Source organism: Pogona vitticeps, chromosome 2, assembly GCF_051106095.1.
Source record: "Pogona vitticeps strain Pit_001003342236 chromosome 2, PviZW2.1, whole genome shotgun sequence".
Lineage (NCBI taxonomy): Eukaryota > Metazoa > Chordata > Lepidosauria > Squamata > Agamidae > Pogona > Pogona vitticeps.
Genome location: NC_135784.1, coordinates 4578410 through 4598481, shown reverse-complemented (window position 1 = coordinate 4598481; position 20072 = coordinate 4578410). Strand labels below are relative to the sequence as shown.

General features: G+C 50.7%; 2 protein-coding genes across 2 annotated transcripts in view; both read left to right on the top strand.

The window, feature by feature from the left end:
- The first annotated feature begins 1555 nt into the window (after window positions 1-1555).
- On the top strand, window positions 1556-10792 carry LOC110090811 (H-2 class II histocompatibility antigen, E-S beta chain-like). The gene is made up of 6 exons (XM_078387343.1): window positions 1556-1795; window positions 4013-4315; window positions 6805-7080; window positions 7232-7342; window positions 8658-8681; window positions 9771-10792. Exons 1-6 carry the CDS (start codon window positions 1705-1707, stop codon window positions 9785-9787), a joined length of 822 nt encoding a protein of 273 aa, XP_078243469.1. The 5' UTR covers window positions 1556-1704; the 3' UTR covers window positions 9788-10792.
- Window positions 10793-13778: 2986 nt separating this feature from the next.
- Window positions 13779-20072, top strand: part of LOC110090810 (uncharacterized) — a 36293-nt gene continuing 29999 nt past the window's right edge. Inside the window, exons 1-5 of the mRNA XM_078386427.1 lie at window positions 13779-13970; window positions 14869-15753; window positions 16027-16150; window positions 16405-16466; window positions 19364-19490. Coding sequence (XP_078242553.1) covers window positions 15337-15753; window positions 16027-16150; window positions 16405-16466; window positions 19364-19490 — 730 coding nt within the window. The 5' untranslated portion in view covers window positions 13779-13970; window positions 14869-15336. The remainder of the gene's footprint in view (window positions 13971-14868; window positions 15754-16026; window positions 16151-16404; window positions 16467-19363; window positions 19491-20072) is intronic.

Below are 20072 nucleotides of genomic sequence, written 5' to 3'. Positions count from 1 at the left end.
CCTTGAACCCCGTGGCTCCCCCTTCTTCAATGCCTGAATGGCTGACAGGGAAAGTCCACCTCTCCTGTGGTTTTGCAACAGTACAGGGAGAGACAAAGCCTCTTTCTGGAAAAATGTGGATTCTATTCATCACACCTCTTTAGGAATAGAGGAGAAAGTATAAAACAGGGACCTGAGATGGCCCAGGTGGCCCCCCAGCTCTGCCTTCTCTGGGACCAAGCGCCATCAGCAAAAGGGATCCAGAAAGAGCAAACCCAGTTCTCGGCTAAGAAATGATTTATGAAATGAAGAAGCCGCACCTCCAGCCCCTGGTCTCTCCCGCCTCCTCCAGGAAGCAGAACAGAAGGGGCCCCGAACCCTCAACAGAGCCATGAGCCTCACAGGGCAGGAGGGGTGGGGGGCAAATCCTGTGCCTGGAACTGCAGAGAGAATTTAGCACTCTAAAATTTGCCGCCTTCCCTTGTAGAAAATCAGCAGTTTGCCCCCCCCTCCCACTTTCATCACCAGAATCTCAAGCATTGTGAAGTGTGAAATGGAATCTCAGCAGGTTGTATAAAGGGTACCCCTTTTGAAGCAGGGCTTTGAGGAAGCCTCTGGTCAGGAGAGAAGGTGGCCTGGCTCGGCCTTGGTTATCTGGAAAAGAAGAAGAAGAAGAAGGGGGTGATTAGAGGGGGAATCCGAACCCTTCCGGGCTAAGATCCATCATGCCTGCCTTTCCTCCTCTCTAGCGGAGGCACCGAGTGATCCTCCTTCCTGCCTTTCTACTCCGAGGTAAATCCGGTGGACGTCGATGGGGCTTCCTCCCAGCCAAGGGTTGCGGGCCACGAAGAATTCAAAAGCCCATCGGGCGTGTATGTGGCGCGGGGGGGGGGAGGTGTTGCGAGGACCCGTCGGGCTCCTGGGGACACAGGGGGGGACCTCTTCTGCCTTGGAGGGCAAGGTAGTGCTTGGTAGGATCGGGCCCCCTCCCGGTCCCTCGTCGGCTCCCCCTCCACGCTCTGCTTCCCTTGGCCAGTGCCTTCCCGGAGCTCCCCCCTCCCCTTCTTCCCGGGGCCTCCATCTCCTCCGCCCCCCCCCCGCTTCTCCCTCCCTCCCCTTCCAGCGCCCGGGCGAGCGGGAGGGCGAGCAGGAGCGCCCAGAGGCTCGGGCGAAAGGCTGGTCCTCGGGAGGACCGGACGGCGGGTCTCGCCATCTCAGAGGCCGGTCGGGCAGCGGGCGAGGAGGACGGCGCGGCGGCGGGAAGGAGGGCTTCGGCCGGGCGCTCCCTCGGGCTATTGCCTTGGGAGGGAGGGGGAGGGAAGCGTCCCGTCCCCGCCCCCAGCCGGGCTGGGCCAATAGGAAAAAGGCCCTGGGGATGACCAGCCTGTTGCCAGGAGAAGCGACTCCGCCCTGCAGCCTCGCCGGGAGAGCGAAGGGGAGGCAAGAAGGAGGGGGCGGGAGGGGCTCCTCTCTTGGCCATCGGGAGACTTTCTGCGCTTCCTTGCATGGCGACTGATGACGCTCCTGCCGCTCTGACGGCTGATAGGTCCCGAAGGTGGAGGGGGCGGTGCTTGGCGGCCGAAGGTCTTTTTCCCTGGGGTGGGGCGGAGGCTGAGCCCCGAAAGTCCCTGTCGGGACTTGGAGGAGGAAAGGTCGAGGTCGGGTGGGGGTGTCCCTTCTTTTCTTTTTTCTTTTTATCGAGGAAGAGGCGGCGTAGGGTCGGCGATGCGTTTGGGGGGCCTGCTGGTGGCGGGGATGATGGGGATTTTAGTCCCGGTCTATCCCCGGAGGGCGGAGAGTGCGGCGGAGCCCCCAGGTGAGCGAATGCCCATCTCCCCTGGAGGTGGGGATGATGGGCGGGGAGGGTGGGAGCAGCGGGGGCCGGAAACCAAGCCCAGGACGCCCGTCTTTATGAGGGGGGGAACCTTCCGTGGACTCCCCTCTTCGAGGTGGGGAAAACCTCAGGAGGCTTCGTTCCGTTTCTGCTCCCAGGCTCAGGCGTCGCTCTTCGGGATTTCTTTCGCAGACTTTACGGGGTGGCCTTTGAAGACCCTCTAAAGGGGCCGCTGACACTCCTTTGATCGTCTGCCCAGGGAATAGGATGGCTGAGAACCTCTCCATTGGCCAAGGAAACCTCGTTGGAGCCAGAGGGTGATTGCCCTCAGGTGTTTCCCCCTCCCGGAAAAAAAAAATTGAATAGCAATGATTTTAATCGGCATGAATTATTTTCATACTTTATTATTGGCGTGCTCACCTCCAAAACGCCCTGATTTCGAAGATGTGCCCTTGATGAGCGCTTATGAACTCAGGCCCGTGGCTTCTCTTAGGGAATCAATCCATCTTGCGTTTGGTCCTCCTCTTCTCTTGCTGCCTCCCGCCTTTCCCGGCATTATTGTCTTTTCTAGGGAATCCCACTTTTGCATGTTGTGCCCAAAGTAGGACAGCCACATTTCTAACTTTTTTTCCCCCTCCAGAGAGAGTTTAGCCTTGATTTGCTTCGGGAACCACTTGTTTCTTTTTCTGGCTGTTGGGCGTATCTGGAAAGCTCTCCTCCAGCAGTTCAAGCTGAACAATTTTTTCCCTTGTATTCGCCAAGGCTTTCACGGCCGGGATCTAATGGTGGTTGTGGGTTTTTCGGGTGCTGTCCTCTGAAGATGCCCATGGCCACAGAGACTGGAGAAACGTTAGGAAGAACAACCTCCAAAACATGGCCAAAGATCCCGAAAAACCTTTTTCTGAGATGCAGGATTTTGCACTTCTCCCTGTTGAATTTCATTCTGCTGCTTTCGGCCCACCGCTCCATCCTATCAAGGTCATTTTGAATTTTGTTTCTGTCTTCTAGGGTATTAGCTATTCCGCCCACTTTGGTATCATCTGCAAATTTGACAAGCTTTCCCTGCACTCCCTCATCCAAGTCATTAGTCAAAATATTGAAGAGCGCCACGTCCAGGACTGGGCCTTGGGGTACCCCTCTTGTTACCTCCTCCCAGTTAAGAGAAGGATCCATTAATTCTTGCTTGTATATAAATCTTCATAGTAATTTTGAAAAGCTTGTAGTATTTCTTCCATTTTATTACTTCTATGCCCATTCTGATTTTTATTACTCCAATATATTCAAATATATTTGATCCCTCTTTAGCTTTTCCATAGGGTAACCCTTCTAGTTCCTTCCTTTTCGCTCGTAACTCCACCATCATCGCCTTTTCTCTCGTTCTTCTCGCCTTCCCCCTTTCCGATCCGAAAAGAAAAGGGGTTATCATCACAGGGAGCCCTGCTTGGTGGGTCGGGGTTCCCCCGATGTATTCCAGAGGTCCCTCCCTCCCTCCCTCCCTCCCTCCACCTTTGGGAAGCAAGGTCTGTTACCGAATGCCTTTGTTCCGGTCCCACTTCTCCCCCCCCCCCCGCGAGAAGAGGGGCCTGAAAGCTGGACCCCGAGAGCACCTCAGGCTGGCTCTTCTCCGGCGAAGATCCTGCTCTCTCTCCCCCCCCCCCACCGCGCTTTGCCCCTCGTCTTCGAAATGGGATCTTCAGTTCAAACATGCTTTAAAGCCGCCCCTCCCCAACGCATTTTCCTTATTAAATGGGTCCTGGACAGGTCATAGAAAGTCATGCTTGTTCGAGGGGCTTATTGGGGTGGCGGCGCTGGGGGGGTAGAGTGGGGGTCGAAGGGTTGCCCCAACATGACCTTCCCCCCTCCGCGCACCTCTAGTTCAGCCCCCCCCATCCGCACTCCTTTTGGCCCTTCGGGAGCAGCCGCGGCTCCCAGAAAGGTGGCGTTCCCTCCCCCACCCCCCGCCGGTGCCCCCCCCGCCTCCACTCTTCCCGGTCCTGATGGGGGAGAGAGACGGGGCGGGGAGCGAGAAGGAGCCTCTCCCGCGGGAAGGGCCGCCCGCCCGGCTGTCCCCCGGCCTTCTTCCCGAGAGGAGGAGCTGCGGGAAGCGGGGAAGGGAAGAGGGGCTCCTTCAGTCGTCCCTCCGGGACCTCCCGCTCACTTTCCGCCCCCTCCCTCTCCCCTCGATCCTTCCCCCCCCAGCGCATTTCCTGCACCAGGTGACTTCCGAGTGCTACTTCCAGTCCAACGGGAGCGAGGCCGGATCGGGCCCTCCTCCGCGGGTGCGCTTCCTCGACCGCTACTTCTACGACCGGCAGGAGTTCGTCCGCTTCGACAGCGACCGCGGGGACCGCGGGGAATACGAGGCCGTCACGACCCTCGGGGAGCCCGACGCCCAATCCTGGAACAGCCGGAGGGAGATCGTGGAGGACGCGCGGAAGGCGGTGGAGCGCTTCTGCTCCCACAACTACGGCATCTACCAGCCCTTCGCCCGAGAGCGGAAAGGTGAGCCCAGAGAGAGAGGAGGGTCGGCAGGTGGTTTTTTTTTGGGGGGGGCGCAGCGGGAGGGGGAGGCGAGGAGGGAAGGGGGTCTCCTCATTTCCATCACCCCGTTCAGCCCCCCCCCCCGTCAGGCAGGACTCTCAGGGGGTGTGGGGTTCCTGATCAGATGTGTGTGTGTTGGGGGTGTGTGTTTAGAATTCTGGGCGTGGGGTTTTCCCAGTAAAGCACGAGGGGGGGAACATGCCCAGGAAGTGGGAGGCTGAGACCCACCACTTCCCTCGGGCCTTCAACACCCCCAAAGAGTCTGTCAACCAAGAAAAGAGGAACATTTGGAGGTTTTGGGGGGGTGGGATGGAAAGGGCCGGTTCTATCAGTTGAACCCTTTCGGGTTCTACTTCCTCGGCTTGTTTTCCTGGTCTGCTCAGAAGTTTCCCACTTTTTAAAAAATATTTATTAATAAAAGAAAATACACAAACAACAGCACTAAAACTAAAATACAAATTCAATAGTGACTAGACACACGGCACCTTGAACTTTCCCCACCTTTGCTTCCTTCATCCTTTGGGACTAGCTGGCCAGTAATATCAACTTATATCCCTTTTCACCCCATCCCTCTCCAAAATCCATTGACTCTTTTGCTGGCATAGAGCCTTTCCCCTCCAAAAAGACATACAGTACTCAGGCATCTTTCATGGGCCCAGATCGCAGAAGGGGCCATAGGTAGCATTCTGCCTGAGAAGGAACAGCATTGGGTATTATCATCTCTCTGTCCTGAGTTCAAATGTCATTTCCACCATTGTGTGTTTTTTTGTTTGTTTGTTTTTTTGTTCTTTCCATTCGTTCATTTGTTCGTTTGTGTCCCACTCCCATTGGTGCCACAGCACTGCTCTGGGCGGATTACAAATTGTAAAATAGAAAATAAAGATAAAGATATTAAAACCGACAGCAATAACCCTAATAAAAACCAGGTGGCAACCACTAATCCCTGAATGGATGGAAAAAAGAGGGGAGGGAAGAAGAGGAGGGGAAAGGAAAAAGAGTTGGGGAAAGGAGGTCATCTGGGGTCAGTGTGGAAAGCCCCTCCAAAAAAGCCATGTCTTTAATTGCTTCCTGAAAGTCCACAGGGAGGGGGCTTGGCGGAGCTCCTCCGGAAGCTGGTTCATCAAGTGGGAGCCACCACAAAGAAGGCCCTACCTCTTGGTAGAGGATTCATGGGCCTGCCTCGGGATGCTCACCCGAAGGAGCCTTTAGCAAATAAAATTCAAGGAGGATTAAAAACACAGGGAGAGCAAAAAACCTAATGGGGGAAAGGCAGTTTACAACATAGCAGGATGGGAGATTGAGGAGACATTAAAAAAATCTTAAAAATAGGAAAATTAAAGTAAAAATAAAAAAAAGATTTTTAAAAAATCAACCCAGATCAGTACACAAGGTCTCCCAAGAAAGAAAAGTCTTGTGTTTTTTTTTCTGAAAGTGAAAAGGGATGTGGTGAGGCTTACTTTCTCCAGAAGCAGAATTCATAAAGATGGGGCCACCACAGAGAATGCCCTGCCTCTAATAGGAGACTTTCCAGCTTCCTTCAGGGTGGCCTGGTCTGGGAGGATCTGGTACGTCAAGCAGATGACACTGAGGTCAGATTCTCTGCCAGGTAACGTGATCTGAAACTCTGGAGAACTTTACCTGCAAGAATTTAAACCTTACACGTGATCCAAAGGGTAACCAGTGCAGATGAGCCAGAAGTGGAGGGATATGCTCAAATTTGCTCACACCGATCTGGCCATAGCATTCAGAACCCACTGTAGTCTCTGGATCAGTTTCAAGGGGAGCCCCACGTAGAGAGCACTGCAGTAGTCAATCCGGGAGATGACCAGTGCTTGCAACATGACAGTTTGTCGACCCAGACCCTCAGCAACAGCACCGATCCATAAATTGCTTAGAGTTGCATGGTTCATATGTCCTTTTTGAATTAAAATTCAGATTAAAATCAAAGACAACCTCTTCATCTGGGTTAGAGGTCCAACATACAGAGGACCCAGCTCCAAATGTGGACTCTTCAAAACCCTGAAAAAATATCAGATCAGTTGTATGCAAATCATGAATTCACCCCTCCAACAAAAATGTATAAGAATTCTATCTAGCTCAAATCAGCAAAGGCCAGTCCCAAGAGGCAACAGTGGCTCCGGCCTCTTCAGTTCTCCTACTCTTTCTGATTCAAACCTCTTACTCACAGCCCCACTCCTTCTTAACCCCACCCCTTTAGGTGGAACCAACATTTGTAAGGATTACAGAAGGGACGGGTGTGGGGAAGATAACAGGTTATTGTGAAATGATATTCTTTGATCTGGAAGTGGGTTTTCTTTCCCAGTAAGATAGACATGGTGAGGGAGGGGGACGAGCTCTTTGTCCCTCCAACCCAAGAAGTCCTTGTTACTTCCTCCTCTCCTCTCCCATCTTTTGACATTCCTCTTGTGCCTTCTTTTCCTCCCATCCAGTTCAGCCCCTGGTGGAGATCACCCCCTCGGAGAACTCTCCCAACACTTTGCTGATTTGCACCGTGGACGGATTCTTCCCCTCGAAGATCAAAATCACCTGGTTCCGAAACAGGAAGGAGGAAGATGAGAGCCGAGTGTTCACCACGGACCTGATCCGGAATGGGGACTGGACCTTCCAGATGGCGGTAATGCTGGAGGCCCAGCCGGAGCGCGGAGACGTCTACGCCTGCCAGGTGGAGCACGCCAGCTTCCCGGAGCCCGTCACCGTCCAGTGGGGTAAGGCATGATTTGAAATTCGCCAAGAGGTCCCCGCCCTTCCCAGTTCATTTGGGCCAGCGTCTCAGAGGGGCTGAGGACTCACGGGATTGAGGGGCGGATCCTGAGCCTGGCCCTTCCATCTGACCCCAGACCTCTTCTCTCTCTGCAGAACCACAATCGGACTCGGCCAAGAACAAGATGTGGACAGGAGTGGCAGGATTTGTGCTGGGGCTGGTCTTTCTGGCTCCTGGCCTCGTCCTGTACCTGAAGAATAAGAAAGGTAAGAGGGTGGGAGGGTGGGGCAATACCAGCAGAAATTTGTGTGTGTGTGTGTGTGTGTGTGTGTGTGTGTGTGTGTGTGTGTGTGTGTGTGTGTGTGTGTGTCTAAGGGAGAGAGAGAGGCAAAAGCTCTCACAAGCTCAGTTTGTAAGAAATAGATCATGATTCTTTCTGGGAGTAGGACAGTCTTCCCAAACTACAGTGGTGTCTTGCAAGACGGTGTTAATTCGTTCCACGAAAATCGCTGTTAAGTGAAAACATTGTCTTCCGAAACACGTTTTCCCATTGAAATGCATTGAAAACCTGATAATCCGTTCCAATGGAACGGATTGTCATCGTAAAGCGAAAATTGCCATAGGAAACATTGTTAAACAAAACGCGGTTCCCAAGCGAAGACAGCCGTCTAACGAAACAGAGACCATTAAAAGACTCGTATAGCGATGCAAGACCAAGCTGTCAAAAACATCGTAAAACGAAAAACAGGGACCTGAAATTTAACCGTCTTGTGAGGCAAGGTCCCTAGCATCGTAAAGCGAAAATCGCCCATAGGAAACATAGTTAAATGAAGAGCAAGACTGCTCCGAAAACCTCATCGTAAAGCAAATTTGTCGTTATGCGAAGCAATCGTCTTGCGAGGCACCACTGTAGAAAAAAATGTCAGGTCATTTTACGAGATTTCAGGATGGGTTAAAGATGAGACTTTTTGCACATTGTTCAGTTCACAATCATTCTGGGAAAGATGCGAAAGAGGAAGACCAGGTGAGCTCAGGAGAACTTACTTCCGAGTTATCTTGAAGCTGAGTCGTGTCAACTGGACTTCCTTCTTATGAGGCTGAAATCTTTCTATAATATTTGGAGTAGCGTCTTCAGTCTTCAAAGCTACTTGGATGAGGAGGAAAACATTTTGATCTCCTGAGAAAGAAGCCCAGTTGACATGACTCAACTTCCAGGTAACCTCACCTGGAGGACTGAGAAACTTCACAAATATATATTTACGTCTGAGTTGTCATGCAAGTCTTACGCAGGACTGAAAAGGGCAGAAACCTGACTGGACGCAGTGAGGAGGAGAAACATTTGCAGGATGATGCTCTAATCTCAGCTGTCCTGAACCTGTGCAGAAAACTGTGTACAGATCAAGGAGAATCAGATGTACAAATGGCAGGGTTCCTGCCAAGATCTTTCTGAAGAGCTGAGAAGGCCCTTCTGCAATGTGGGGTATTTCCCACCTTAGAAGCCAAGAGGTGCTGATGGGAAAGGGGGCAGCCCCATGGATGGGCTCTGGATTGTAACTGATCCTTCTTTCTTTTCTTTTCCAGGCCATGTCATCCCTCAGCCTTCAGGTAATTTGTCCTCACTACAATTCTTTTTCAGAAAAAAAAAACCTCCCAGAAGCCTCTCGGTCATGGCAGGGGTAGCTCTTGCCACTCCTTCTCCCTGCTTTGTATCCTTAGGGCTCACCAACACCTCCTTCTGACTCCTATTCAAGAGGTCCTTCATTCTCCTGATGACTGGGGTTTGTTGAAGAGGCCCAAACCATGTTACCGGAGATACAATCCAACCCTTCCTGTTTCCCCTCCTTTTTAAGATTGTTTTCCCTTGTTTGCAAATAGAGTTTTTCTTTTTGCACTCCCGTCCCCTGATATGCCTGTTTGTTCTGTGCCTCTGGAACAGGCCCCTTTCCTATGGGGCTGTACATAATTGTCAATTGTGGGTGAAAGAGGAAACTGACCAAAGTTGTCAATTACACAAGACTGAGTGAACAGGTATAGGAACCCAGGAAGAAGCTATTCTCGATCTCTGGGAAAACAGACCAGGGTTCCAACCCAGATTAACCTCAGCCATTGATCCTCACTAGAATGAGCCCATAGAGTCTGTCAAGAAGCAAACGAGGAGCATTCGATTTGGGGGGGGGGGAAGGGATCAGCTCCACTGGAGTTAAATGAGTGTTCTCCTTCCCTGAGTACATCCCAGATCTAAGAGAAAAGAAAAAATGAAAAGAAAAAAAAATGTTCTGGTAACTTAAAAATGAATTGACATATTTTAATGTGAGCTTTGGTAGAAAAGTCCAGAAAATTGTTAAAATACCGCAGTTAGTCTTTAAGGTGCCTCAACATTTTGTATTCTATTTTTCTTTGGTTTTTCACCCAATACGCTAGCAGAAACCTATAGGGCTCTCTATTCTAAACCAGGACCTCCCGGAGCAGTTCCACTAGAGTTAAATGACCCACCTGAAAGTGTATTGAGATGCCTTGCACGGCTGTTTTCTGCAAAAGGGTTGCAGATTGGGAGCGATTCCTGCTCAAGGACATCAGTCAGTGTCCTCTGATACCATTTTTGTCTCTCTTAAATGAGGTTCACCTGAGATTGTTCTCTGCCACTCTTGATCCCCTTCACTGTTTCGTCTCTCTGTTTTCCTCCTCTGTCTATAGTGGCCCTCATGGACTAGGCCTCCCCAGTCCAATGGCATCGCATGATGCAGAGAAGCAGCCTTCCTTCCCAGCTATGGCCACCGTTCTTTCACTTAGAAGAGCCCGACGCTTGGATGGGGAGGCACTGAAGAAGCCGAGGAAGTCCAGCCACCAAGGACTCACAGCATCCTTCCCCCCTTCCTGTTCCAGAAGCCTGAAGTTGTCTCTTGTTCATCCTGTCTCCTGCTTTGGCTGAGCTTTTGCACATCTCTTGCACTTTGGGACTACAGGTAGGGTTGCAAGGTCCTGGTTCGATGCATGTTCCTTGCGATTTGGGGGCCAAAATCTTGAGGCCAAGGAGGTGTTGTTGTTCTTGGGACCTTGTGAGGTTCCACAGGTGGGGAATGCAGAGGTTGGAAAGGAGGGAGAAATGGCTCCTCCCGGGCTAGGTGACTGCAGAAATACCATCGGGATCCTCATCCCCTGCTGGTCTGCCAGGTCTTCCCCCTCTCCCTTCTCCTCTCTCCCCGCATACCCTTCCCCTCCTCAGTATTGATGTTCTTCTTTTCTGCTCTGGGACGGGGGGGGGGGGCTCTCAGCAGACAGAGCTGTTTCCTGAATCCCGAAGAAGGGTGGAAGGCAGAGGTGGGGGGCCCCTGCTGTTCTGGCTTGAGGAGTCCCATCGTCTTGCATGACTCTCCCCCTTCCCCTTCTTAGGGGCCCAAGACAAGACCTCCCGCAGGACAATTGCTCTCTCTCTGTGATCATGTCTTTGTCTCCCTCTTTCAAGGGTAGCTGTAGATGGGGAGGAGGGGAGATGGATAGACACCCATTTAGCAATGACATAATCTAGTTTGAGGTATTTTTGAGTGGCATCCCTGAGAATGGCTTCCGTTTCTTAGGACGGGTCTTTTTCACCTGCTATAATCGCTTACGAACGATCTGTTAATAATACGCTTGTAAATTTCTGACTTATTTCCTGCCAATGCAAGTCTTGCTACTGTGATCTCCATGCAACCCACTAAACTCAAAATAACAAGGAATGCAAACCTGTGTACCAATTTGTGGGTTGTGTCATCAGCAAGAAACCCTTCCGACTTATGTCATGTGTCTTAACGAGGTTGAGAAGGGGAGGAAGGGAAGATGGATGTCAGATGTAAGCCCCGCGTCCTCTGGACTGGGCAAGGTTCTGCTCTTTCCTCCAGCTGATTGCCGCCCTTCCCACAAGGCTCAACTTCATGTCAAGCGACTCTGAAAAGTTCGGCTACAATAAAACAAGGTTGGGGGGGGCTGTCCCACGTGCTGAAGCCATTTTGGAGCCGGAGTGTGTATTCGCTACCTCTCCAAGGCCCCAGGGGCCGGGCCAGCTCCCCCAAAGCCCCTCACTTGTGCTGGTTTTCCTGCAAGGGATATGAAGGGGCCTTCAGACTCCCATCCCGGCGGTGACACCCGCAGCCCCCTTGACCAGCAGCCGCCAGCACAGCTCTTGAGCGGCAATATTCATCATCCACATTTCAATATTCTGCTGGTCTCTTCTCCAGATCCTCTTTAAGGGAGGAGTTTAGCCATGGCTGGAATGATTCCTTGATGTCCCTCAGTGTCCATCAGACCTGGTGGCGTCAGAGACAGAGAACACAAAGGAGCTGAGTTCCCTTTGATAATTTGCAGGATGTGACCTAACCCACTGCCCTCCCACCCACGCACCCCGTCATAGCTGCCAGAGGGCAGTTCCCATCACCCTCTATAACTGTGTTGGCTGCAGGATAATGGGAGTTTGAATTCCCTTCCTGTGGAGGTTCAATTGGCCCTCAGCCCTGCTAAGCTTCCAAAACATGGCTCTTTACCCAGGCTTTCCCAAATTTCACCCCCAGTTTATGCTGGCCCAAAGAGTTTTTTTTAAATAGGCTTGATTTTTTTTTAAAAAAATTGTTGTATAGTATGTTTTTGTTATTTCCTGGAAGCCGCCCAGAGTAGAGGCATGTCCACTAATTAGGTAGGGGTACAAGTTTAGATAAATAAAAATTAAAAGAAAAAAAGGTGTGGTTTGATCTGTCTGGAGGATGCCTGCTTAAAGGAAAGGCACCGCAGGCCAGCTGGAATGATGGAGGGAGGGTGTGATGTCAAAGGACCACAGAGATCTCTTCCTTCTGAGCCAGAAAGGCCATTCTTTGGGGGCTGGAAGTGGGGGGGGTTGACCCAGGCAAGTCCTTGCATCCTTTCCCCACAACTATTGTCCGCATTCAAAAGATCCTGTGCACACCACTTTTCCTGGTCCCCCAGGGGTCATGGGCTCCTTCCTTTTCTTCTTTCTTGTCTCAGGAACGACAGGGCCCTGAGACATGGTGTGCCACAGGTTAAATCAGGTCCAGCTTGTAGGTAAAAGGGGTACATCGGACAAAGAGCTTGTGGACATGTGGCCTGAAGTGGCCTGCAGAGGTGTGGCCTGTGGACCCGATGGCTGACCTGTGGAATGGTCGGCCTCTGGAAGGGCATCGAGGAAAACTTTTGGTTTGCTACATCCGCAGCACAACGGACCGTTTCCTGTTGGCAAAAAGGGCTGAGGATTTTCTCCCAGGCTGGACCTTTTGCATGATGGAATGAGCAGGGAAAAAACAGAGGCAGGATCTCTGTGGCAACAAGGCTCTGGACGAGCTGGAAGACAAGGGAAGAGAGTGGACAGGATACAAAGTTGGATGCTTTCGGTGACTCCAGGCCGTGAAAGTATGAAATGATTTACCCTGATAAGATGCTCTGGTCACACCGTGTGCCACACTTTACTTGCTGGAAACAAAGAAAATAAAGTGCAATACACTTTCTCTCCCAGCTTGCCATCTGCCAACACAGAACTGAATTTTAGGGGTGAAGGTAAAGAGGCCAGACATAATGCAGGAGAATTAGGGGCATCAGTGGAGCAAAAAGCAATTATTTCTTGAGGTTCAGAGTCCCCTTCATTCGCACTCACATGTAATTTTTCTTTTTGTAGATGTTGACTGCTCTGGGGCCTTTCAGGCCTTCGTTTGCCTTGATTCTGAGAGAAGATTCGGTTTCTACAATGGGTTGGAGTTTTAGAATTCAAGGAATTGATTTTATGCCCTAGAATTGAAAAGTTCTTTTGAAATGTGCCTCAGAGAGGTGCAGTAAAAGTTGAAGTATTAAACTACAACTGGGGAAAAATTTGTTTGTTTTCCAAACATAGAAGTGATAAGATCACAAGGCAGAAGTAGCCCATTCCGTTTCATGCCAGTTTTTGTGGTGAAAAAAGAAAACAACTGAGCTCTTACACGGGCTGGGAGGGAACCTGCCTGGTTGTAGGTGAGCATCATATACATGAATAACACGCAGGCGACACCGCGTCTTTCTCTCTGCGCATCATCGTTGATAAACCCATCCTGGATCTGGGGGAGGGGGCTAGAAACCTCACTTGTCCCCACACACACACACTTGCCGACGTCTACGTTGCCTTCTTTTGCCGCCTCGACCTCCCCTCGGACCCACGTGCCCTTTTCCTCCAGCGCACTTTGCGCCCACCCGATTCTCCAGGGAAGCGGAGGCGCACAGATGCTCCTGTCCCGCCCGGAGCGTGGGAAAATCCCACGCTTTTTTCCCACGGTGAGAGAGAGACCCAGACAAAGATAAAATAAAATAAGGCGAGGGATTTAATACACAATTCTCCCTTCAAATACCTTTCCAGGTACCTGGCTTTTCACTCTATAACTCCCAAAGTGTCCTGGAGGCAGCAAAAAAGACCCCCCCCCCCCCACTCTATTTCAAGAAGTCTTTGCAAATTCCACACGTACGCTCACGCACGCACACACACAAAGAGAAAGAATGAGAGACAGAGACACACACAGAGAGAGAGAGAGAGAGAGAGAGTTGGGTGGCCGGGAAACACTGAGATACCCGAATTTCTCCGAATCAAGTAAAACTTTTAACGCTCCCAAGCGTCTGTCTTGCTTGCTACCCTCTTTGACGTGTCTGGATCTAGCTCTCCAAGAGTTAAAGTCACTGTTTTTCCTTCCTAGAGAGGCTTTTGGAAACGTCACTTCCTCCCCAAGTTTTTGGTTTTTTTGGGGGGGGGATTTTACAGAAAAACTCCCGAAAAACAAGTCTGGCCCTTTGGACTGGGTGCCGGGTGCGGTGCGCGGGGTTTGTGGGTGTCTTTGGGGCAAACAGGGGGAGACGGATCGGTGCGAAAGACAACGCTGCGTGCAAGCCAAGCAGGTGATGATGTCTTATTTGGGGGGGGGGGTCCACATTTTGCAGAGCACCCGCCTTGCGTGGGCAGGGTTGGATGCCCAGCTGTTCAGCCGGTGCTGAAAGGAATCCCCCCCCCGCACGCGCGCCGCCGCCGCCTCCCTTCTTCCTCCCACGTTCAAGCTCAGTTTTTAAAAGTTAGCAGAAAAATGGGGGGGGGGGGGGTTTGGAGATCCGGAAGCCCCATCTTGGGAAGGAGGAGCGGAGACAGAAGAGCCAGGGCACCCCTTTTTGCCCTGGAGTCAAAGGCAGAGCTTGGACAGCGCCTCCTTGACCAGCTTTGGAGTCACAAAGGAGTCTTCGTCCCGAAGGGTGACGAAGAGAGCTGTGGCGCCTTGAAGGCTGGCGCAGCTTTGTTCGGGAGAAGCCCGCGAGGACTGCAGCCCCCCTCAAACCCCTTTGAGAAAGCTGCTGCCGAAGAAAACGGTCCGGTACCAACAGCATTTTATATTTGAAGAGCAGTTAACCAGGCAGACATTCCTGCTGGTTAGAGATGTTGGTTTTGTCAGGTTTTAAAAGGGGGTCACTTTTTAAAAATAAATTTATTGTCATTGTAAGTCTATACATAATATACACATACAACGAAATTCACACAGGCACCCAGAGACCAGACTGCATGCACACACATAAAAATCCCCAAACACTCCCCACCCATTAAAACAAACATCTACACCGCAGGCTAAGCAACACTGTCCAACTGTTCACAACTGGTGGTCTTTAAGTTCATTATTAAGTGAAATTATAGCTTTGGAATGATAACTATTCAGGAAACGTGGGGTCCGAGTCTTCAGGAGAAGGATAAAAGTGGGGGAGAATGTTCCTAAATCGATATGTCTGTTTCATACGTTTCATTTCTCTTCTGTAGGAAAAGTTCTGCCTAACAACTGGAAAGGTCCTTTCTTATCATCTGGAAGTGCCTTCTTGCTTGTTTGCAAATACAGTATCTTCAATGAATTTTGTGGTGCAAGAAGAATCAGGCTTGGTGGACTGCGGCCCCCTCTCCTTCCCTCGCCCCTCCAAAACAAAATTGATGCCCAGTAGAGTTTTGTTAGCCCACTTGAAGGTACCAACATGAACGTGATCCAACTCCGGGAGGCAGTGGAAGACAGGAGGGCCTGGTGCGCTCTGGTCCATGGGGTCACGAAGAGTCGGACACGACTGAACAACTAAACAACAAAAGCCCACTTTAGGAAACCACAAGATTCCGTGCTTTCTGCTGCAGCCTTTTACTGTCATTAACTGACTGGAATTTTTCTGCAAATCACAAGGAAGTGGCAGGGAAAGAAATTTATTCGTCACAGACCTTGTGAAGACGTTTTTATGCCCTTCAGAAATGGATACACAAAGTCCGGCTGGGAAGAGAGATGGAAAAGGCCCAGAGGCTGGAAGCAACAGCCTGTTCTACAGGGAAACGGTTCAGAAGATCCTTCGAGGAGAGACCTCCGGCTCAGAGGCAGAGCGCCAGCGGTTCAGGAACGTCCGCTACCAGGAGGCCGAGGGACCCCGGGAGGTCTGCGCCCGACTCCACGGCTCTTGTCGCCGGTGGCTGCGGCCCGAGAAGCGCACCAAGGCGGAGATGCTGGACCTGGTGGTGCTGGAGCAGTTCCTGGCCGTCCTGCCCCCGGCGATGGGGAGCTGGGTCCGGGAGTGTGGGGCGGAGAGCACCTCCCAAGCAGTGGCCCTGGCCGAGGGCTTCCTCCTGAGTCAGGTGGAGGAGGAAAAGGAACAGGTGATGGAGGAGCAGGAGCAGGTGAAATAAGTCCACGCATGCAACCCCTTGATCCTTCCGCGTGATCCTTTCCTAATCTTAGATGAGAGAGAGATTTTGCTGTTTGTTGAAAGCAGATTGTTCCCTGGGAGAGCTGCTGAATCTGACACTCTAGAACCATGGGTCTCAAAGTGGACTCCCCAGATGTTAATGGGCTTGTGGAGTTCGGAGAAGGAAGAGGAGAAGGCCCACCTTGATTTGCACTCTTCCTCGTCCTTTCCTTCCTTCCTGAGCATCCTGGTGGTTCTGTTTCAGGGGCAGGAGCCGATCCCGGAGGCGGCGGCATCCCCCGAGGCCTGGGAAGATTTCTCCATCCACTGCCAGAAGCCGCTTTTGGGGGATTCCTCACAGGAGAACAGAACTCATGGCGCCTTGTGGGGTAAAGCGATTCCTTCCGTCTCCTTTGAGAGACCTGTGAATTTCCTGAGGAAATGTCAGACCCTTTCTCTCCCTTGCTCCCCGGTGGCCTTCTCACAGATGCCAACAGTACAGAGGCTGGGTTTGGTCAGAAACACTTTGCATGTCTCTCTCTGTGTGTATGAGAGAGAGAGGCGCCTGCCTTTGGCCTCTCCTCGCGTCTCTTTGCACCCGTTCTAAAAAGTCACGTTTCTCTCTCTTTTGTCTTCTTCACAGAGAACGGAGTGGTGCCACAGACTCCCGCCGAAGCAGGAGCCTCGCTCGGGCGGCCAGATCTGGTAGGTGAAGTGGGTCAAAAACTTGGTCTTTTCTCCTTCTTCCTTCCTAAGCTCACGTTCCAAGCCTAGGTCTTTTCTTTCTGACCCGCTCCCAGCCATGTTCTAAGTTCCGCAAACAGCCCTTTGTTCAATCTCATTTTAACAGGGAAGCCACGTTGGGATATGTTGCTCTTTTTTAAACCACAGAAAACATATCTCTTTTTTGTTGTTGTTCAAAGTCTCTTGGAGCGGTGGTTAAACTGCAGTACTGCAGCCAAAACTCTGCTCACGATTTGAGTTCAATCCCAGGTTGCCGATTCAAGGTCGACTCGCCCTTCCATCCTTCTGAGGTGGGTAGACTGGGAATGTGTAGCGTGCAGAATTAACTTGTAAACTGCCCAGAGAGTGCTTTCAGCACTATGGGGCAGCATAGAAGCGGCACATTTTTAAAAGACACTGGAAGCAGAATCTCCATTGACTTGGCACTGCGCCGAGAAGTTAATTCCCTGGTCATGTGTAAGGTCGGTGCAATAACCATTCCCCAGGGATGACCCACAGACAGGAAAGGCTGCCGCCTTTGGAAGCAGGAGGGTTTTAGGGAGCTCCTCAAAGGTGGACCCAGGTGGAGGGAACGGTGGTGGACCTCGGCCACAATTAAGGAACATGTTTCATTAAAAGGGGAATTGAAAATAAAACAGCCAACATTCTAATGCCATTGTACAAAATGCTGGTAAGGCCACACCTGGAGTATTGTGTACAGTCCTGGTTACTGCTCCTCAAAAAAGACAGGATCGAACTGGAAAAGGTGGAGAAGAGAGTGACTCAAATGATGACTGGGCTGGGGCACCTGCCTTACGAGGAAAAGCTACAGTGTTTGGGGCTCTTGAGTCTAGAGAAAAGGTGCCTGAGGGGGGACACGATGGAGACGTCTCAAATTCTGCTGGGGATGGATCAAGTGGATCGAGGGAAGCTCTTTTCCCTCTCACACAATACTAGAATCAGGGGACATCCAATCCAATGGAGTGTTGGGAGAGTAACAACAGACCAAAGAAAATATTTCTTTACTCAGCGTGTTGTTAGTCTGTGGAACTCATTGCCACAGGACGGGGTGATAGCATCTGGCCTAGAGGCCTTGAAAAGGGGATTGGACAGATTTGTGGAGGAAAAGTCTATCGCAGGTTACAAGCCATGATGGGGAGGTATAATCTCCAGGTTTAAAAGGAAGGGACCTCCAAATGCCAGATGCAGGGGAGGGGGACCAGGAGATAGGGATCTCGTTGCCTCGTGTACTTCCAGAGGCATCTGGTGGGGGCCCTGTGAGATACAGGAAGCTGGACTAGATTGGGCCCTTAGCCTGATCCAAGAGGGCTCATCTTCTTAGGTTCTCATATCACAGAAGGCAGAGGAGACCCTTGCCCACCCTGCTTCAAATGGGTCCCGATGGTCAGTTTTGTAGTGCAAGAATAAACCTGCAGGTGGGCATGGAATGTGGGGGGCAGGGAAGCTGAGAAAAGCCGTGGGGAGGCCCACAGAGGTTTTCCCAGCTTGATCACAGAGAGCTTTCTGCCCTCCTCTCTGGAAGATGAGGTCCTCTTTAACGTTCTTACCAGATAAGGTTTCCAATCTCTGGGCCGTCATCCCTGTGTTTTCTCACCCAGGCCTGAAAGAGGATCTGAGACTCCCTGTCCAACAAGCCATTATTCCTTGTTCTCCTTCTAATGTTTTTTTCCTGCACCAAAATTGTCACTCAAAGTTGCAGCAAAGGGCAAAGGGACCCGGCTCTTTCGTTCTCCCCTTCAAACTCTGGTCCCCAGTCTCAGCCACTCCCCTGACTTAAGACAAATTCTGTTAGACATAAGACATAAGAGACATAAGAAATTTATTTGTCATTGCGCTCACAAGTGGGTGCAACGAAATGAGGTGCTCTTCCCCAAGGTAAAACTGGACAACACTACAAAAAAAAGTTAAAATATACACAACTTTCACCATCCAAATATAGATACCCCGTTTTCTCTCAGCAATTAAAAAGTCCACCAAAAACTTATGGCCCCGCATTTAAACTCAATACTGCACTTGGGTAAAAACTGTTCTTGAATCTGCTTGTCCTTGCTTTCAATACCCTGAATCTCCTTCCTGATGGTAATAGTTTAAAGAGCTGATATCCCGGATGAGAGGAGTCTTTCAGTATGTTAGATATCTTCCTCTTACATCTGTTCTTATACAATTCTTCCAAAGAGGGGAGTGAACAGCCAATGATGTTTTGGGCCGTCTTGATCACCCCTTGAATTGCCTTTTTCTCTGCCACTGTGCAGCTCGTGAACCATACACAGAGACAGTAGGATAATATACTCTCAATTGAACTCCGATAGAAGGTGATTAACAAACTCTCAGTCAATTGTTGCTTTCTAAGAATCCTTAGAAAATACAACCGTTGTTGTGCCTTCCTGATTAACGCAGCGGTGTTTGCACTCCAAGTCAGGTCATTTGTTATGATAGTCCCAAGAAACTTACATTCAACCACCTGTTCCACACAAACTCCATCTATATACAGTGGCTGAATGTCTGCTCTTTTTTTCCTATAGTCCACTATGAATTCCTTGGTTTTTTGGATGTTAAATAAAAGATTATTTTTTTTGCACCAGCGGGATAGCTGTAATACCTCGTCCCGATACGCAGACTCATCATCCCCAGAGATAAGTCCCACTAGTGTAGTATCATCTGCAAATTTGATAATCCTATCTAAATTCTGTTAGATGGAAGCTGGGAGCGAAGCCTCTTCTCTCCCGCAGAGGTTGGGGAGTCTCCCTTGCAGACTTCTCTTTGGTGGGTGATGAGTGAAGGACAAGGGGATTTTCACCCCTTTTCTGGTCCCGTCTGTTAATGGGGGGAAGAGAAACGACTTTTCCTTCCTCTTTCAGAGCTCCGTGTCCTTTGAAGAAGTGGCGGTCTACTTCACCAACGCAGAGTGGGCGCTGCTGGGGGCGGCCCAGAAGGCGCTGCATCGGGAGGTCATGCTGGAGAATTCCAGGAGTGTGGCCTCTTTGGGTAAGCCCCCCCCCCTTTTCTGTTCTAAGTGTTTCCTTGCAAGCATAGGTGAGCAAGAAGACCAGCGCAGCCTTCCCAGAATTGAGCTCTGTCTGTCTGGCAGGACCGTAAGGTGTCATCATATTTTTTTTCTCCATCTTTGGCCCAAGTCCTCTTGCAGAGAAATCTCCAAAGCCATTCTGTGTCGCAGGCTGAGTTGTTTGGGGCTTGGTATGCAGCCGAGGATTCCTGCGTAGATTTCTTAACTTACTGCAGTTTGCCTCCAAAAGTTACACCTTTGGTATAACTGCACAACAGGACTCAGGCTATTTGTTTTTAACCTTTGGTCTGGTCTTTTTTCTTTCTTTCATGCTGTCTGCTGTGAAGGAAACCATTTTATCTCTATTTTTCAGTGCTTGGAATTGTTCCCCTTAGCAGTCTTACAGTTCATTCATTCCTATTGGACACAGTCCAACACTGATCTGATTGGAGATAAGAATATTAGTGCTACCTCCCACATTTAGCCCTGTGCATCTTTGACCGCTGGCAGAGCCTTCCCGGAGGCCCCTTTGACAGTGCCACCCACCCCTCTCAGGGAGGGGC